The 19,631-nt window shown below is 41.3% G+C and overlaps 1 protein-coding gene across 1 annotated transcript in view; it reads right to left on the reverse strand.

The window, feature by feature from the left end:
- The window catches only part of LYST (lysosomal trafficking regulator), a 789,135-nt gene that overhangs the window by 167,815 nt on the left and 601,689 nt on the right, over positions 1-19,631 (reverse strand). Inside the window, exons 42-44 of the mRNA XM_073671457.1 lie at positions 15,196-15,336; positions 13,179-13,396; positions 12,089-12,319 (exon numbers count right to left, since the gene is read on the reverse strand). Coding sequence (XP_073527558.1) covers positions 12,089-12,319; positions 13,179-13,396; positions 15,196-15,336 — 590 coding nt within the window. The remainder of the gene's footprint in view (positions 1-12,088; positions 12,320-13,178; positions 13,397-15,195; positions 15,337-19,631) is intronic.

Here is a 19,631-nt window from a genome sequence, read left to right on the forward strand (position 1 = left end):
TTAACAAGAATATTCGAGAATAGTGACCTTCTACTCGTTCTCTGCCAGGAACTGTTGATATTACTCCTGCATTTTGTAAATCCTGGAGACCTGATATTAGGCCTTTCTGCAATCTTGAGGAAGACAAGGTTGTTATCTCTACTCTTCTTGGTGGGTAAGCAGCGAAGTCCATTTTGATTCCTGTTTCCACTATCTCCAGTGTCTTTCTGTCTGTTGATATTAGCCGCCACTGTGGAAGGAAACTTGCAATCCTGCCTCCTACCTTCCTGGCGTCATGGTCTGTCTTGTCTGGAGTTTTGAAAAATATTCTTCCCTCTTCCACCTTTTGGTAAGACCAGCGACCAGATTTTCCTTTGCCTCTATAGTGAAATGATTGCTGTTGCTGAGATGGAAGAAATGGCCTATTCCTAAAGTTCTTTGGAACATTTGGCTCTGGTAAAGATTTTTTCTTGTCCGATGCTTTTTCTAATAGCTCATCTAAGGCCACACCAAACATATATTCTCCTTTAACCCCTTAACCCCCGAGGGTGGTTTGCACGTTAATGACCAGGCCAATTTTTACAATTCTGACCACTGTCAGTTTATGAGGTAATTACTCTGGAACGCTTCAACGGATCCCCCTGATTCTGAGATTGTTTTTTCGTGACATATTGTACTTCATGATTTTGGTAAAATTTCTTCGATATCACTTGCGTTTATTTGTGAAAAAAATGGAAATTTGGTGAAATTTTGAAAATTTTGCAATTTTCAAAATTTGAATTTTTATGCCCTTTAATCAGAGAGATATGTCAAACAAAATACTTAATAAATAACATTTCCCACATGTCTACTTTACATCAGCACAATTTTGGAACCAAATTTTTTTTTTGTTATGGAGCTATAAGGGTTAAAAGTTGACCAGCGATTTCTCATTTTTCCAACAACATTTACAAAACCATTTTTCTAGGGACCACATCACATTTGAAGTCACTTTGAGAGGTCTTTATGACAGAAAATACCCAAAAGTGACACCATTCTAAAAACTGCACCCCTCAAGGAGCTCAAAACCACATTCAAGAACTTTATTAACCCTTCAGGTGCTTCACAGGAATTTTTGGAATGTGGAAGAAAAAAATGAACATTTAACTTTTTTCACAAAAATGTTACTTTAGACCCAATTTTTTTTCTTTTCACAGGGGTAACAAGAAAAAATGGACCCCAAAATTTGTTGTGCAATTTCCCCTGGGCACGCAGATACCCCATATGTTGGGAAAAAACACTGTTTGGGCACACGGCAGGGCTCGGAAGGGAAGGAGCGCCATTTGACTTTTTGATTGTAAAATTTGCTTGAATAATTAGCGGACGCCATGTTGCGTTTGGAGAGCCCCTGATGTGCCTAAACATTGGAGCTCCCCCACAAGTGACCCCATTTTGGAAACTAGACCCCCCCAAGGCACCTATCTAGATGCATAGTGAGCACTTGGAACCCCCAGGTGCTTCATGACGTACTAATACGGGTCTGGCTCTTAAGTCCCAGGGCACAGACGCGTATTAGTACGTCTAATGTTGTTAAGAGGTTAAACGGGATGGAACAAAACTTTGATTATCTCCGCTCCACATTTTCAGCCATAAAGCTCTTTTCGTGGAATTGGAAAGTACTGTCGATCTTGCTGCAATTCTAAGAGACTCTGCAGAGGCATCCACTAAGAATCCTGTGGCTTTCTGCAGTAAGGGAAGAGATGCAAGAAGGTCCACCCTGGGAGTACCTTTCCAGAGATTATCCTCTAATTGCTGTAACCAGAGGAACATGAATCGTGCTACACAAGTTGAGGAGATGTTTGTCCTTAGGGAAGCCGCAGATGTTTCCCATGTCTTCTTCAACAGGCTGTCCATCTTCCTCTCCATTGGATCCTTTAGTTGGGAGGAGTCTTCGAATGGAAGGGTCGTCTTTTTCGCCATCATTGCAACTTGAACATCTACTTTTGGAATCTCTGACCATGCTTTAGTCATACTCTCATCTAGCGGGAATCTCTCTTTCATTTCTCCAGCAATATTTAACCTTTTTTCCGGAAACTCCCATTCATCCATGATGAGACTACGGATATTGTCGTGCACCGGGAACACTAGCTTTTTCTTCGACTTTAAGCCCCCAAACATCTCATCCTGGATTGTATGGGTTTTCTTCTCTTCCTCCACCTGCATAGTGTCCCTCACTGGTAATAACAACTCTTCCATATTTTCTGACGAAAAATAGAACCATTCCCCTAACTTCTTCCATAAGGGACGGCTGTTCCTCTTTCACACTATTCTCCGTACATCTCTGGCACAGGGGTTTCTTATGGCTTGAGGTAAGCTTTTTCCTACAAATGGCACACTTGCGTATTGTAGTACTTTCACTCACTTTCGGTGCAGGATCCTTGTCTCCCTAAAATTAAAAGGGGCGATGTATTTAAAAACTATTTGGATCCTGCTCAAGAGAGTGAGGAATAACCTATCCCAGGAGTACTTACTGGGGCAGTGTTCGCGCCGGGCTCTGCAGATGCAGGCTTTGAGATAACACCTTCCATAGCAACAGACATTTTCTGTCATACTTTATCGGTGTCTTCTCATCTGGGCCTTTTATAGAAGGAACCGAGAATCAGCGCTGACTCCCACCAATCAGGTGGCAGTTTTCCTCCATTTTAGGGGAAAAACGCGGTTTTGATTTCAAATTTCCCACCGCAGCCCCATGTGTTCCACTGTGGAAAAGAACCGGAAGGGACGTCGCCGGCCAAACACCACATACTTCCGGTGCGTCCTGCATGCACGCCGGACACTGCCATGGAGGACGGAGGATCAATCTACACGCTGGGGAGCTACGGGAGGCCCCCAGCCCCCCTGTTAGAACCCTCCTGTTAGTTTTTTCTATCTTGTGTTTTGCGGTCACGTGACCATCTGCCTATATATTCCAGCTCCGCCCTTCTGGCTTTGCTGGACTTCAGTGTTGTTCGACTGTCTTGCTAGCCTGGTGCTTCTGTGCCTATCTCTGTCAGTTCGCTTGGTCCTCTGGGACCTCTAGTACTTTTTGTCAGTTTGTCTTTTGTGTTCTGCAACAACTTCTGTTTAGGTGGTGTCCCTATTTTGTCCCAGTCCTTAGTCCTTTTAGGGACCCCTCCCTTAATTCTATAGGTCTTCGTTCAAACCTATTAGGGATTCAGCTTAGTCTTACTGTAGGGACAGCTTTCCCCCTCTTTCCTTAGTTCTTGTTGCAGATCATAACACCCCCACCCACTCAGCTTTACCCGAAGGCGCAGGAGAGTGAGGAGATAGCTCCCGTTCCCTCCGGAGTGAGATCAGGGAAGGAAGGCCAGAGGCGTTCGATCCCTGCAGCCCGGCTCAGGTTATGTTAATACAGCACTGCTCACCGTCCACAGCTACCCTAGGAAACCTCTTCATACCATAGGGACAGGAAAACACTGGGGATAGTATAGGCAAGGGGCTATTTAACCTCTTGTGTTTCCTGTCCCTAATTAGGATGGGGAGGCAACCTCCAGGTGGTGCTGTTATGGAGGGGATTGGAGAAAAAGCAGATATGCGCTATCTTTTGGCATGATGTGAGCTCCACTCTATATCATCGACGCCACCACCCTCCTCTCCTCTTCTTTACGCACATCACCTCCTCACATCATCTCCTTATCACTCCAATATGGTTCCCTGGTTCTGAACACCATACAATCATCATCATTAAAATCTTCCCTGAATCAGTTGACAATTGTCTCAGTGTGGGACATCAGTGGCTTAATTGAGCAATCATTCCTTTCACTGAAAACTTGCACGGCTCTTGCGAGGATTCTGTGCAGAGTTTTGAGGAATCAGACTCAGTGTTTTATTTTTTTTTTTACCTGGGCAATACTGTATGTGTAGCAGTTACACCCCTCCCCCCTCTCTTGTTTTTTGTCCTATCTTTTGTTTGGCAATTACGGCTGCAGTTGGTGAGCCCTGGTATAACCAGCAGACCAAGGATGTTCTTTTTTTATGATTTTTATTTTATGTAATTAAATATGCTGTATTGTGTTGTCCCCTTTGTAAAATCTTTTGTATACTTTTTTTTATAAACATTGCTTATCTTTCTGGATTAAATATAAAATTTAATATTTCTGTAAGCCACACGCTACCTGTACGGTGTCCAGTCGGCCTGAAAATGATTGGTAGTGGCAGCGAGTGGTTAATTTTTTTTATTGTGGAGCTGGCAGTGACTGTACTGAGGTATATATAATGGGGAAAATAAGTATTTGACACAATGCAGATTTTGCTAATTTTCCCACCGACAAAGCATGGAAAGGTCTGTAATTTTTATATTATGTACACTTCAACTGTGAGAGGAAAAATCTTAAAAAAAAATCCATAAAATAACATTGAATAATTTTTACATAATTAATTTGCATTTTATTGCATGAAATAAGTATTTGAATACAATACAACAGAACTTAAAGGGGTATTCCCATCTTCAAGATCCTATCCCAACAAATAGTAGGTGTAATAATAGTAATATTAGCAAATACCTCCAATTACAAATGTAGTATAGTTTTTCTAATTTGCTGTGTCGCTTACCTCATGTGCAGGCATTGCAGATCCTTAGGTATCCTTGGTTACGACCACTCATATAGTGACAGTTAGTTAGCTAGTTGCTAGTGGTCGTAACCATGGATACCCAAGTCCTGCAATGCCTGCACATAAGGAAAGACATCATGAATCAGGAAAACTATACTACATTTCTAATTGGAGGTATTTGCTAATATTACGATTATTACACCTACTACATATTGGGATAGGATCTTGGAATACTCCTTTAATATTTAGTACAGAAACCTTTGTTTGCAATTACAGTGGTCAGATGTTTCCTGTAGTTCTTGACCAAGTTTGCACACTCTGCAGCAGGGATTTTGGCCCACTCCTCCATACAGATCTTCTTCAGATCTTTCAGGATTCGGGGCTGTCGTTGGGCAACACTGAGTTTCCTCCAAAGATTTTCTATTGGGTTAAGGTCTGGAGACTGGCTAGGCCACTTCAGGACCTTGAAATGTTTCTTTGGAGTCGCTCCTTAGTTGTCCTGGGCCTGGCTGTGTGTTTCGGGTCACTGTCATGCTAGAAGACCAACAGTGTCATTATAATGCTCCTGAATAAAAATATCTGCCCTATGCTAAGCCCCTGTAACTCTCTCAATGCTCCATGCACAAAATATGACCCCCACACTTTACCCCTCTTATGATACATGTCCTCCACACTGTCCTCTCTTTTCCATACTGAGTCTCCTCTTCAGACTGTTCTCTCACACAGTGTCCCCCCTATATTGCTCAGTCTCTACACTGTGCCCCTTCATCACACAACCCCTCCTCAGCATAATATTCCCTCCTTGCTGTGCCCTCATGCTGTCCCCTCTCTATACCTCCTCCCACAACTACCTAATCTCTGTTTTGTGTCCCCTCACACTCTTCTCCCCCCATGCTGTCTCCTCACATCATTCCCCCACTCTCCATACTGTCTCCTTATAATCCCCCTTCCCCAATCTGTTCCCGCACCCATTCACTATACTGTTTCTTCACACATTCTCACCATATTGTCTTCTATAATTTCCCCCCCATCTCTCTCCAATTATAATAAATCTTCAGAAGAGCACAGACATGCACAAAGACACACATGCAGACATGCAGAAGTGCACACACACATACATGTGTGTGCAGATACGCACATATACACACACAGACATGTAGACACACATGCGGACACGCACAGATACACATGTAGCGCAGGTGAACACACACACACTTGCAGACGTGCACATTCACACACGCATGCAGGCACACACTCATGTAGGAAAACTCACACACGTGCAGACATGCACACAAATACACACGCAGACATGCACACACACATAAATGCAAAACGCACTCATGCACAGACACACACAGAAATGCACACTCAGATACGCACACAGAAATGCATACTTAGATACACACACATACAGAAATGCACACATAAACACATGCACACAAGCAGACAGACGCACGCACACACACACATGCAGACAGACGCACGCACACACACAGAAATGCACAAGCACAGGCAGACACACACATGCAGACATACAAAGACATATGTACGCACACTGAAATGCAGCAGCGCGTGTGCACACACAGAGATGCACATGTAGACATGCACACCCAGGCAGCCTCACACGCGTATATACACATAGACATGCACAGACAAACATATACACAAACACATATAGATTCATATAAACATATACAAATATTAGGCTTTGCTTGTTTCTTCGACGGCGGCGCACGGTGTGACATCACTTTTAGCAGATGTGTCTGCTAACTGTGACACGGCTGTGCCTGCGGCCGTGCAAGCGACCCCTGCTCCCTGGCCCAACCCGCCACTGTCCTGAGCGTTGCGCATGCCCTGCACTTTTAAAGGGCCTACGGCCACAAATACTTATGTATATATATATTTTTTCCCCTCTCTCTTCAACAAGGGCCCATCGGGTATTTCCCCGATACCCCACCAGGCCAGTCTGAACCTGCCAATTATATAAGCTATTTAGAACAATTACCTTTGGGCATGTCCTGCTATTAACCCCTCAATGAATAATCACGAACATATACATAACTAAAAATAGAAGAAATATAAAAATTCAACTCATCTATTCTCCCATTAAAAGTGAAAAAAATAAACCATATTTTGTATCGCTGCGTTTATAAAAGTCCAATCTGTGAATATATTAAATGAATTAACCCATGCAGTAGGTGCCGTAAAGAAAAAAAAAATCAAAACACCATATTAGCGATTTTTTTTTGGTCACTACTCCTCCCTAGAAACATTGTTTGTATCCCAAATTGGTATCAATAAAACAGTCATTTTGCCACGCAAAAAATCAAGCCCTCACACAACTTCATCAACAGAAATACTGTGACACAGTCACTTTTTTAAGAATTTGGATTTTTTTTTCACCAAATGAAGAAAAAAATCTATGCAAGTATGAATTGCCGTAATTATACTGATCCAAAAAACCATGGTGGCATAGTATTTTTTCCACCATTTCAACCCACGTGCAATTTTTTTCCTGTTTTCCATAAGTTATACTGAGAATAATACACACATAGGTGGACTCCTTACACGAATTAGGTGACTTTTGGAGGCAATTGATCACTACATGCATGTCACAATTTTCAGATTTATATTTTTAAAATATTTAGAAAACCATGTATCATTTCCTTTACACTTCACAAAAACGTGCTGCTTTGTGTTGATATATCACATAAAACTCCAGTAAAACACATTTAAGTTTGCGGGTGTATCGTGAAAAAAAAAAGTGTCCAATATGGTTCTTTATTTTTTGCCTCTACGCTCCAATGGATTCACTACAAATGCCATCATGCATAACCAGTACAAAGAGGAGCAGTGGCTGGTTTACTTGTATAAGCTTTCGGACTGAATTGAACTTTTTATAACCAAACCTTGCCATAGAGAGCGGCTCTGCTTAATCTCGCTCATTGAGAGTTGATTTTTCTTGTTATCATACTATGTCAGCCTGCGTAAAGCCAGTGTAGTAGGGGGAACAAAACCACTGCACCAATAGCACAATATTTTTCGTGGTCATTAGATAAAATACAGTGGACTAACCAGAATTACCAGGTATATGTGGAGGATGAAAAAGGGTCCTAATAGATCATCCTCTAAGACTCAATAAAATTCACTCTCATCACTATCGCCTGTAGATAAAGAAGTATATGGCCATTCTAATGCTACCCATAGTGAAAGATCTGTGATTGAGAGACTTCTGGGACATTTTAAGGGGAGGCCTACGAATAAGCTGAAATTAACCCCACCACAGTCTATGGAGAAAAAATCCAAATCAAACAACTTTGAGGTAATCAACCTTTCAAATCATGCTCTATCTAATGTCCAACGTGAAGTACTATCACTAGGGTTGACATTTCTCCCAACCAATAACTAACTTTTGTCTAGCAATGAAGGACCTACAATTGTTTTTGAGAAAAGTATTTTTGTGCAAATTACATGCTAAATCGGCTGTGGATGATGGTCTCAACAGTACTATGGAACGGGAGAAGCTATATATTCTAGAGGAACTGGAAAGAGAGAGTGCCTCGAATGCTTCAGGTACTTTTCTGACCTCTGTCCTTGCCAGTTCTACCAATCCCTCTTCCTTTATTCTGTGCCCTAGGGGGAAATATTTAACAAACTGGTTTTGGGGGACTTCAAAAAGCTCCCTAGCACAATCAAGGGCGATAATTTGACCAGTGCTCTTTGTACAGCACTCAAAGAACTTAAATCTCTGAGTGATGTAGTCTTTAAGCGGCAGGTAAGGGGGGGGAATGGTGGTATGGCCAATCGTGGGGTACGAAAAAGAAGCATTTAGAGTATTCTGGGATTGTGAGGAATATACCTCCCTACCGCACAATCCCAGGGGATTATCCCTAAGAAAGTATTTGATTGTCTGTGTGTTAAATGTCAGACTGGACCAACCTTCTACCTATTACCAAAGATCCATAAGGATCCTTTGGAACCCCCAGGACGTCCTATTGTCTCTGGCACTGGAGGGCTGTGTGATCCGGTATGCAAATTTATTGAACATTATTTACATCCATTGTTCGAGACGCTGCCATCCTATGTCAGAGACACTACTGATGTCTTAATGAGGATTGATGGTTTGTGCCTGGACATAGACCTGCTACTAATTGTAGCGGACGATGAGTCTGTGTATACCAGCCACAGACATGTGGATGGACTGAAGGCTGTGGAATTCTTTCTTGGTACAAGCAATTTGGATATTTCATTATGTTTTCTCATCTTGGAGCTGTTACAGTTCATCCTTACTTAGAATTTCTTCACATTCAAAAATTGTTCTTTTCTTCAAAAACGCAGCACTGTGATGGGAGCTGTGACACAAGGTGTGGGAAAGACTAAAGTGCAACACGAAGGGATGAGGAGAGCCCAGACACTAGGGAAAAGGCGAGTGGAGACCTCTTAGGCTGAGTTGTAATTATCCTGTCTACCCCTACAGTCACTATATTGGTTCCTCACCAATTGCCGCACAGGAACCTAAAACCCTGTATTTCCCTAGAGATAGGCCCTGGCTAAGGAAGGGGGAGATGAACACTATTCAGTCCCCACTGACAACTAAACACAACAAGGTAGACCGACACGGGGGAAAGTAACTAAGCTTGAGCCAACTTCAGAGAGATTACACACACGTCCTCTTAGCACCAGAGAAGAAGTAACCAGACTGCAACAGCTCCAAGCCTTCACAAGGGGTCATGTGAATATCACCGGCCCCTCCCTATTGCAAACAAAGTATTTAAACACCAAGGCCAGGGTGTTAATTAGCAAGAGGGAGGTAGCCGCTGGGTCTTAGAATGAGACAGATCTAAGAAGGTGCCTGTAATTTCATACGAAGAGATCTCCTGCAACCAACTGCAGGGCGACTGTCTGTATCAACAGACACACCCGTGACAGGCGCAGAGTGTGAGCTGTTGTACGAAAATTTCTTTCTAGGCTACTGGGAGAGGGAGACCTTCGGCGACAGCACGCGCAGCCTCCTAGGCGGAGTACTGGTACAGATATATTGATAACATTTTCATCATTTAACAGGGTCCAGAGGCTGGGCTTAGAGACTTCATCGGTGTCGCAAAATCAGGCTTACGTATAAATGTAACAGAATTGAAATAGATTTTTTGGACAAAAAGATAGAAATTCAATCAAATGGATACGTTCAAACCGGTGTTTTGCGTAAGGAAACATCAGTTAATGCTCTACTACATGCAACATCTGCCCACACATATTCCACTATTTGGGCTATCCCTATAGGACAATTCTTAAGAATGAGGCGTATTTGTTCTACCGATGGTGCCTTTGAAGCTCAGGCTCAGCACCTTAGTCATAGGTTCTGGGAACGTGGGTACAGTAATAAAAACATCAGGAAGGGCTATTACGGTGAATGCATAACCCCACGTAACCAATTGCTTTGTAATTCTCAGAAAAAAAAACAAAGAAAGACCCACCCTTTAGGTTCATCTCCACATTCAACAGTCGATGGTCTGATATATGCCAAATTTTACATAAGCATTGGCAAGTGTTAAAAACAGAACCAACATTGAATCGTGTTCTACCGGACCGTTCACTGTTGACTGCTAGGAGGGGGAAGAGCCTGAAGGACATCCTGGTCAGAATTACACTGCCAGTCCCTCCAACATGTTCGGTGCTGGAAGGCAAAGATGAGGCTGCTATCCATGTGGCTCGTGTGTGGCATGTAGAAACATACATGCAACCACCTTCTCATCTGCAGTTTGCAGACTTTCAGATCACTAGCTACATTTTCTGTAGTACTAGTCATGTGGTATATCTTGCCACGTGTACGTGCAACCTTAGCTATGTGGGTCTCACATCACGAGAATTTCGCATTCGTGCAAGGGAACACATTAGGGACATCAGGGCAGCAAGGGATGTGGAGGATATCACGATCCTTAAGACAGTCCCTTAACATTTCAAGCTGCGCCATAATTGCAATCCAAATGGCCTAAAAATCAAAGGCATTGATAAAGTACACCTTGGTATTAGAGGTGGGGATTGTAAGCAAATTTTGGCGCATCTTGAATGTTGATGGATTGTCACCCTGACCCTACATGGCCTTAATGAATAACTTAGCTGTACTCCATTTTTATAATGGTCCTCTATTTTTCTCTGGATTTTAATTGTGTTTTTATTTGCTTTTTCATTTTAGTAGTGACATATACCTGTGGGACATCGTCTTCTTTCTCTTTCCCCCTGCTCACCATCGGATCTCCAAAATCATTTCCATTTTACATCTATGGATGACCTGTCAATGCCATTCTATTCTTGACAAAATATGTAACATCTATTATATAGTGTTTCTCTGTATGTATGATTATTTGCACTTATCATGCAGAATATTGTGATTTATGTGGTTATGATGTACCGCTTGAACTCATTACTCATACTTTTTTTGTATTGTTTATATATTTATCTACCTCTCCTGTGGTTTCTTTTTCTCCTCCATTATTTTCTTTTCTCTTTCTTTCTTTTTCCTCCCTTTTTCACCTTGCACATCATTCACATCAACATACCTTTGCCCTTAATTTCTCCCTCAAGTAAAATGGCCGCCACCTGCGTATGCACGGTGAATTTCCTATCCGCCTGCATCTCACATGGCATCCATAAGGGGCAGAGTTAGTCACTGACGTCAAGGGAAATATTTTTTCCACACCGACGCTGTCGCCAGGATTAGCCGGATGTGAAGCGGCCAGTTGTTGGAGTGCCACCCCGCACGAGCTAAATCAACGTGGCAGGAAATATACACACCTGTGAGCAGGCAGATATAGATATAAATACACACAACTCACATGATTCCACATCGCCCCCCGAGGAAGCCTACGCGAAACGCGCGTCGGGGCTTCAGATTCACATCAGGACAACTCTCCACATGGGTAAGCCATGCAACTATACTTAGCTTTTGTGAACAGTTCCCCATTAGCATGTTTAAATCTATTCCTTTCAAACGTGCATATACACATCTCTCCTGACTGATCTGAGCACACTATTGAAACTTTTTCTGCACTTTAACTCCATATTGTGGCATAATGATATTATTACATGATGTGCTTGAATTTCTTGGAAATCGAATTTGGATTAAAGGTGACATGTATTAATTATATTCTATGCCCATTCACTGTGGATTACCAATGTCTTCTTGTCATTCTGTTCTTTTGCGTCCTCACCCATGACCTACTATTTTATGTCTAACTGTCCATCTTTAAGTGTTCTTTGACACTAATTTTAAACATTCATTTTTCAAGACTTGAACATGATTCATATTTTTTATGACTCATAATTTGGGGATTATTTACTCCATCATTTTGCAGGATATATAATAGTTATATTTATGGACTATCGTACTGCAAGAGCTGGTAATTACAAAGTCTAGGAATATTTGAAGGACAATAATTATAATTGAATAGTTATAGCAACTGTTTTGCTAAGAGAAATTATTACAAACTTTCAAATTATATTAAATGGCTTTTTTACATACAGGGAATGTAGGCTCCTTGCTGTGCTCTCTGCTTTCCCGAAAAGCAAATTGAACGAGCAATCCCATGGCTGCAGGGAGTTCTCCTTCCATCAGAAGCTTTGATCCTGTGCGATTCACATGGGATGATTGGAAAAGTTGGCGTGGAGTTTGCCCATATGTTTTTATCATAGTTTCTAAAGCCCGCCTCTGTACGGGGTCTTCAACTGCTGAAACATCCATTCCAAAGTAAGTCTAGAGGGAAAAACAAAGCATTAATCTTATGCCCTAAATCAGTTGATGCACATTATTAATAAGACTATCTCAGCAAAAACCTAGATGACCTACTGCTGGGATGTGGCATTAATATGCCTTCTGTTAAATTGAAGTAGCATTCTGGACAACTGGTGGGAATAAGGTAAAAAAAACACTGAACACACAATTAAATGTGCCGCCAAATAGAAGCAAATGCACATTTTTCCGGGTTGACAATTTTTGGGTTGTCAATTGAATATTTTGTTCCCAGTAACTGAAATAGTTACTTTGTTTTCATTTTTCACTTTTTCATCATGCACAGTACTTTTACTAACAATCTAAAATAATTGCTCTAGGATTGGGAATTCAGTGGCTTGGTGGTTAGTACTGTTGCTTTACAGCTGTGGGGTCCTAGGTTCAAATTTCACCAAGAACAACATTAGCAAAGAATTTGTACTCCAAAGACATACTGATAGGAAATTTATATTTTGAGCCCCTGTTGGGACAGTGATAATGTCTGTAAAGCGCTACGGATTATGATGGCGCTATATAAATAAATAAAATACATAAATGACCCTCAATCTAGCATGTATCACCTATACAGTGGATAGGTGATAAATGTGGCAAGCTACAACACTAACACAATACAGAGACGTGTAAGTACACACGGACGGTACAGGGAAACTGCGAATGGCTCATTGAATCAGTTTAAATCAGACCAAAGACACCATCTGTTGGCATCACAGGAACAGATGTTCACAACTGAACTCTAATTTTAAGGCTTCTGGTAGAACATTTATTAAAATAATATTGATAAAGTAGTTTTTAACAGATTATTTGTAAACAGTGTTAGACTCACAGCTGGATGAAACACATTGATAGCTTGAACAGCAGAACGTCCTTTTTGTTTATAGCCGAAAACCAGATCAATCCAATGACAAATAGTTTGAGAAACGTATTCTGATTCGAGGGCTTGTCGGTGAATCAAGATGAAAAGGCGAGGATCATTTCGCGCCCAAGTTGGAAGATTAACATGATTTACACGTTCTCCATTTTGGCGAATACCAAAATCAAAGCCTGTGTAATTTAAAAACAAATGCTTAAAGAACAGAAACAGACAAGTACTACAAGAACGGAGGCCAAACAGTGTCCACGGTGACTCCTTAGGCTTAAAGGGAATCTGTCCCCCCTGGGCGATATCAGACCTCTACTATGGGCATAGAGGTGATAGAAAAGTAAATCTATACTTACCTGTATGGCCATAGTAGAGGTCTGATGGGAGTCTGTCCCCCCTGGGAGATATCTGACCTCTACTATGGGCATACAGGGTATAGAAATGTAACTCTATACCTACCTGTATGGCCCATAGTAGAGGTCTGATGGGAATCTGTCCCCCCTGGGAGATATCTGACCTCTACTATGGGCATACAGGTGATAGAAATGTAACTCTATACCTACCTGTATGGCCATAGCAGAGGTCTGATGGGAGTCTGTCCCCCCTGGGAGATATCTGACCTCTACTATGGGCATACAGGTGATAGAAAAGTAAATCTATACTTACCTGTATGGCCCATAGTAGAGGTCTGATGGGAATCTGTCCCCCCTGGGAGATATCAGACCTCTACTATGGGCATACAGGTGATAGAAAAGTAAATCTATACATAGCTGTATGGCCCATAGTAGAGGTCTGAATGCAGAGAAATCTGGTTTTATAAAGTCTGATTTCCCGAGGCTTGGCGTCCGGGGGACACCAAGCAAACCCCTCCTATCTGCTTACTATTCCCCTAAATGGCCGCCCCTGTGCTAAATTACCATATTCCCCTCCTCCCCTGCACGTATAGTAATTTAGCACAGAGGCGGCCATTTAGGGGAATAGTAAGCAGATAGGAGGGGTTTGCTTGGTGTCCCCCGGACGCCAAGCCTCGGGAAATCAGACTTTATAAAACCAGATTTCTCTGCATTCAGACCTCTGCTATGGGCCATACAGGTAGGTATAGAGTTACTTTTCTATCACCTGTATGCCCAGAGTAGAGGTCTGATATTGCTCAGGGGTGGGTGACAGATTCCCTTTAATGAAGTGAACGGATCCATCGGGGTACGGTTATAGAAACACACAAGCCAAATAAGGCAATTATTAATTTCCAGAAAAACTATTTACCTGCAGATGCACAGTTAATTTGCAGGTAAATAACATTTAAATCTTATGTAGCCCCCTCACAAGAGCAGTGGCTACAGGTCGAAAATTACGTTTTCTTCTCACTGTGGCCACTTACTTCCACACATTGAGGAAGTGCAGGGAGTGGTTAATCACTGCTCAGTATAAAGTGTTTGCAGACGTAATCACATCCTGGCACTGTGACGGCCTGCTCTCCAGTGTAATTTCTCATGTGGTGTAGTTTATCTGCGGCTGTATATATCCTTCATATTTATCCTATTAAACCCTCTAAGGACCAGATGTTTTTATTTTTTTTTAAATTATGTTCTGTTATGTAAAACCATACAATTCAAAGAGGGTTACTTAGTTTTTCTCACAACTGTACATAGGTGGTCAGTCTTCCAGAGCAAAGTATCTTTATGTCAGCAGTTTTCTGCTTGGCTCATTGAAGGTGTCCTGAGAACTAGGTCTGCTGCATTTTACCGCATGCCTGAAAAAGACGAGTAATTACCGAACGGAGGCCAGACATTTTCCACGGTGACTCTGTAGACTTAATTGAAATGAATGGCTCCATCAGGGTACGGTTATAAAGTTCTTGTCAGAATCCTGTTTTTCAGGGATTTCGTCAGAAACTCAAACATTATGATCGTCAGAGAGTACTGTGTTAGTGTGGCCCTAGCTCCTTTTTTGCAATGAATAATACCCACATCAATTAACATACCTTCTCTGTTCACTAAAAATTCAGGTAAGTAAAAAAATTCTGGAATCAACTCTTTTACATCAGTCATCGATTCATATGAAGACAATCGCCATGTTGTATTCATGGAATGAAAGGTTCTGTCAGGAATATCAAAGCTCTGATCTGAAATGGAAGCAATGTAAAAGAAGTGTGTAAGGGAAAAATTACTTTATGAAGTTAGTGTATCTTTATTCATGGTACCTTTCCCTGAGAAATAGCATACCCGTAGTTCTGAAATGGCTGACTATATTGCAATAAACAAAAACAGTTTGCTAGTTACATTGCAAGAAAGCTATCTCTAAAGTAACATGCAAATCCATCCTTCCACGGACAGCAGAACCACAGGTGTGCTTCTTAGAAAGACTTATCTACATGGACATACTGTACAGTTAATTTATAATGCCATTTTTCCCTGACTGACACGCTTTAAGGGTGTAAACTACAGTCACAGTATAAAAAATGAGCTATAGAAAAACCCAATACATTTAAAAATACCTTGGTAAAAATTACATGCAGCTGAAAAGTTTGCACTGGTATAAATCATAAGTTCCAGTTAAGATTTAAGTTGCTTATTTTACTTTTTACAAAATAAAATAAAAATTATATACAAATCTATATATATCTATGTCTATAGCGCACAGAGTGGTAAAGGGACCCATTCCCACCCCCTAAACAGGTGGAATTGTGCAATATAATGAGCTATTGTGCTGCAAAGGGCCTATAGATTGCTCTTGCAAAGGGCCCTCTCCTGACTGTATCCGCCAGTGATATATATATATATATATATATATATATATATATATACAGTACAGACCAAAAGTTTGGACACACCTTCTCATTTAAAGATTTTTCTGTATTTTCATGACTTTGAAAATTGTACATTCACACTGAAGACATCAAAACTATGAATTAACACATGTGGAATTATATACTTTTCTAGGTTCTTCAAAGTAGTCACCTTTTGCTTTGATGACTGCTTTGCACACTCTTGGCATTCTCTTGATGAGCTTCAAGAGGTAGTCACCGGAAATGGTCTTCCAACAATCTTGAAGGAGTTCCCAGAGATGCTTAGCACTTGTTGGCCCTTTTGCCTTCACTCTGCGGTCCAGCTCACCCCAAACCATCTCAATTGGATTCAGGTCTGGTGACTGTGGAGGCCAGGTCATCTGGCATAGCACCCCATCACTCTCCTTCTTGGTCAAATAGCCCTTACACAGCCTGGAGGTGTGTTTGGGGTCATTGTCCTGTTGAAAAATAAATGATGGTCCAACTAAACGCAAACCGGATGGAATAGCATGCCGCTGCAAGATGCTGTGGTAGCCATGCTGGTTCAGTATGCCTTCAATTTTGAATAAATCCCCAACAGTGTCACCAGCAAAGCACCCCCACACCATCACGCTTTCTCCTCCATGCTTCACGGTGGGAACCAGTCCATCCGTTCATCTGTTCTGCGTCGCAAAAAGGTACGGTGGTTGGAACCAAAGATCTCAAATTTGGACTCATCAGACCAAAGCACAGATTTCCACTGGTCTAATGTCCATTCCTTGTGTTCTTTAGCCCAAACAAGTCTCTTCTGCTTGTTGCCTGTCCTTAGCAGTGGTTTCCTAGCAGCTATTTTACCATGAAGGCCGGCTGCATAAAGTCTCCGCTTAACAGTTGTTGAAGAGATGTGTCTGCTGCTAGAACTCTGTGTGGCATTGACCTGGTCTCTAATCTGAACTGCTGTTAACCTGTGATTTCTGAGGCTGGTGACTTGGATAAACTTATCCTCAGAAGCAGAGGTGACTCTTGGTATTCCTTTCCTGGGGCGGTCTTCATGTGAGCCAGTTTCTTTGTAGCGCTTGATGGTTCTTGCAACTGCACTTGGGGACACTTTCAAAGTTTTCCCAATTTTTCGGACTGACTGACCTTCATTTCTTAAAGTAATAATGGCCACTCGTTTTTCTTTACTTAGCTGCTTTTTTCTTGCCATAATACAAATTCTAACAGTCTATTCAGTAGGACTATCAGCTGTGTATCCACCAGACTTCTGCACAACACAACTGATGGTCCCAACCCCATTTATAAGGCAAGAAATCCCACTTATTAAACCTGACAGGGCACACCTGTGAAGTGAAAACCATTTCCGGTGACTACCTCTTGAAGCTCATCAAGAGAATGCCAAGAGTGTGCAAAGCAGTCATCAAAGCAAAAGGTGGCTACTTTGAAGAACCTAGAATATAATACATATTTTCAGTTGTTTCACACTTTTTATTAAGTATATAATTCCACATGTGTTAATTCATAGTTTTGATGCCTTCAGTGTGAATGTACAATTTTCATAGTCATGAAAATACAGAAAAATCTTTAAATGAGAAGGTGTGTCCAAACTTTTGGTCTGTACTGTATATGCCCCTAATATAGGAAACAAATCCTTTTCCAAACAATTGGAGACTAGACTTTTGCTTGACTCCAATCTTAACAAAATAGTAGGCGGAGATATTAATTCAGTGGTTTCAGTGCACGAGGATAGGAAAAACACTGCTGGTACTCCGCAATCAATAACCTCGCATGACAAAGCGCTAGCACCTCTTATGTCTACCTGCCATTTAATTGATTCATGGAGGTTCCTGAACCCTAGTAATAGAGAATTTACACATTTCTTACACGCCAATGACTCTTGGTCTCGTATCGACAATATTCTTGTCTCTTCTTCTCTGTTGGCTAACTGTACACATTGATAAAATTGATATTTCAGACCATGCTCCAGTAAGTTTGGAACTATAAAAGAAATTCCCTCGGGGCCCTGATTTTTTATGGAAATTTCCAGATTATTTTTGCAAAGACGATTAATTTATTTCCTCTCTCAAATTATGGTGGCAAGAATTCTTGTCTGACAATTCGGCACAACAAGATGACCCCACATTGCTATGGGAATCGGCCAAGGCGGTACTTAGGGGGAAAATTTTGGCATATACGTTTTCTCAAACAAGCCTACACATTTCTTCTTGACCCTTCCCCTTTAAATAAATGACAATGGTCTCAAAAGCAGCCTGAATTCAACCAATACGCAGATCTAAGAGAAAAATCCTCTTATCTCAAACAGAAGCATATTTTTATAGGTTTGGCAACAAATCAGGGAGGATGATGGCCAATTTAGCTAAAGGTCTGAAAAAGCCAAAGGGAATTTTCCAATTAAGAAATTCCAACGGGGTAATTCACACGAATCCGAAATCAATTAATGAGATCCTAGGCTCATTTTATAAGGACTTATATAAAAATCCAAAACAAGCCTTGCCCCTCTCCGATACACTCTTAGATAGGGTCAAATGACCTTTATTTTCAGAAGAACACAAATCAATATTAAATAAACCTATCTCATTGGAAGAGATTACTAATACAATTACAAATTTAAAACCAAACAAAGCCCCTGGACCTGATGGATACACTTCTGATTTCTTTAAATCCTTAAGGGAAGAGGTTTCCCCGTTATTAGTATCGATCTTTAACAAAGTAACTAATGGCGATCCCATTTTCCCTTCCGCAAATATGGCTTATATCAAATTATTACTAAAACCAGACAAAGATCCATTATCCCCCAATTCATACAGACCGATTTCCCTTATAAATATCAACTTCAAGCTATTGTCTAAAATAATGGCTTACAGACTGGCCTCTATTCTACCCCACCTTATATCTCCTGTACAAGCAGGCTTTGTTAAGGGTCGCTCAGCCACGCTAAATATTAGGAAAGTACTGTTGGCGCTAGATAAAATCCACTCTACACCTAATTTGAAAAGTTCCCCGGCGGTTGTCTACCTAGACGCCGAAAAGGCCTTTGATAACATTAGTTGGGATTGGTTGTATAAGGTCTTAAAAAAAATGTCATTGTCTGGCCCCTTTTTTAATTATATACGTAGTTTATACATGTCTCCAAAAGCTCAGGTTTATACCCCGGGTTTTCTATCCACTCCCTTCCCTCTTGAAAAGGGAACGAGACAAGGGTGTCCTTTGTCCCCCCTACTTTTTAACCTAGCACTAGAACCCTCAGTTCGTACTCTATCAGACCCTAAAACTTTTTCAGGCATCCAATTTACTAAGAAATCAATTCAGGCGGCATTTTTTGTACAGGTTAAATTATCCCCCCCTCGTCAAAAAAATTACTAATCAATTGAAGTCATGGCAGGAATTGCCCTAGTCTTTTTTAGGCAGGGCACATTTGTTCAAGATAATCAGTGCTTCTAAAATAATGTATAAACTCCAAACTCTACCATGGCTACTGAAACACACTGACGTGACTACACTCAACAGGGCCTTTAGTCATTTTATATGGAGGGGTTAACGTTCTAGGATTAACCTAGACAAACTTATGTCATTCAAAGACGATGGTGGCATCAATTTTCCAAGCATCAGGAACTATAACCTTGCCTGCCTCTTTC

Source organism: Phyllobates terribilis, unplaced genomic scaffold (assembly GCF_046119375.1).
Source record: "Phyllobates terribilis strain yellow unplaced genomic scaffold, ASM4611937v1 Scaffold_3__8_contigs__length_932513732, whole genome shotgun sequence".
NCBI classification, from domain to species: Eukaryota; Metazoa; Chordata; class Amphibia; order Anura; family Dendrobatidae; genus Phyllobates; species Phyllobates terribilis.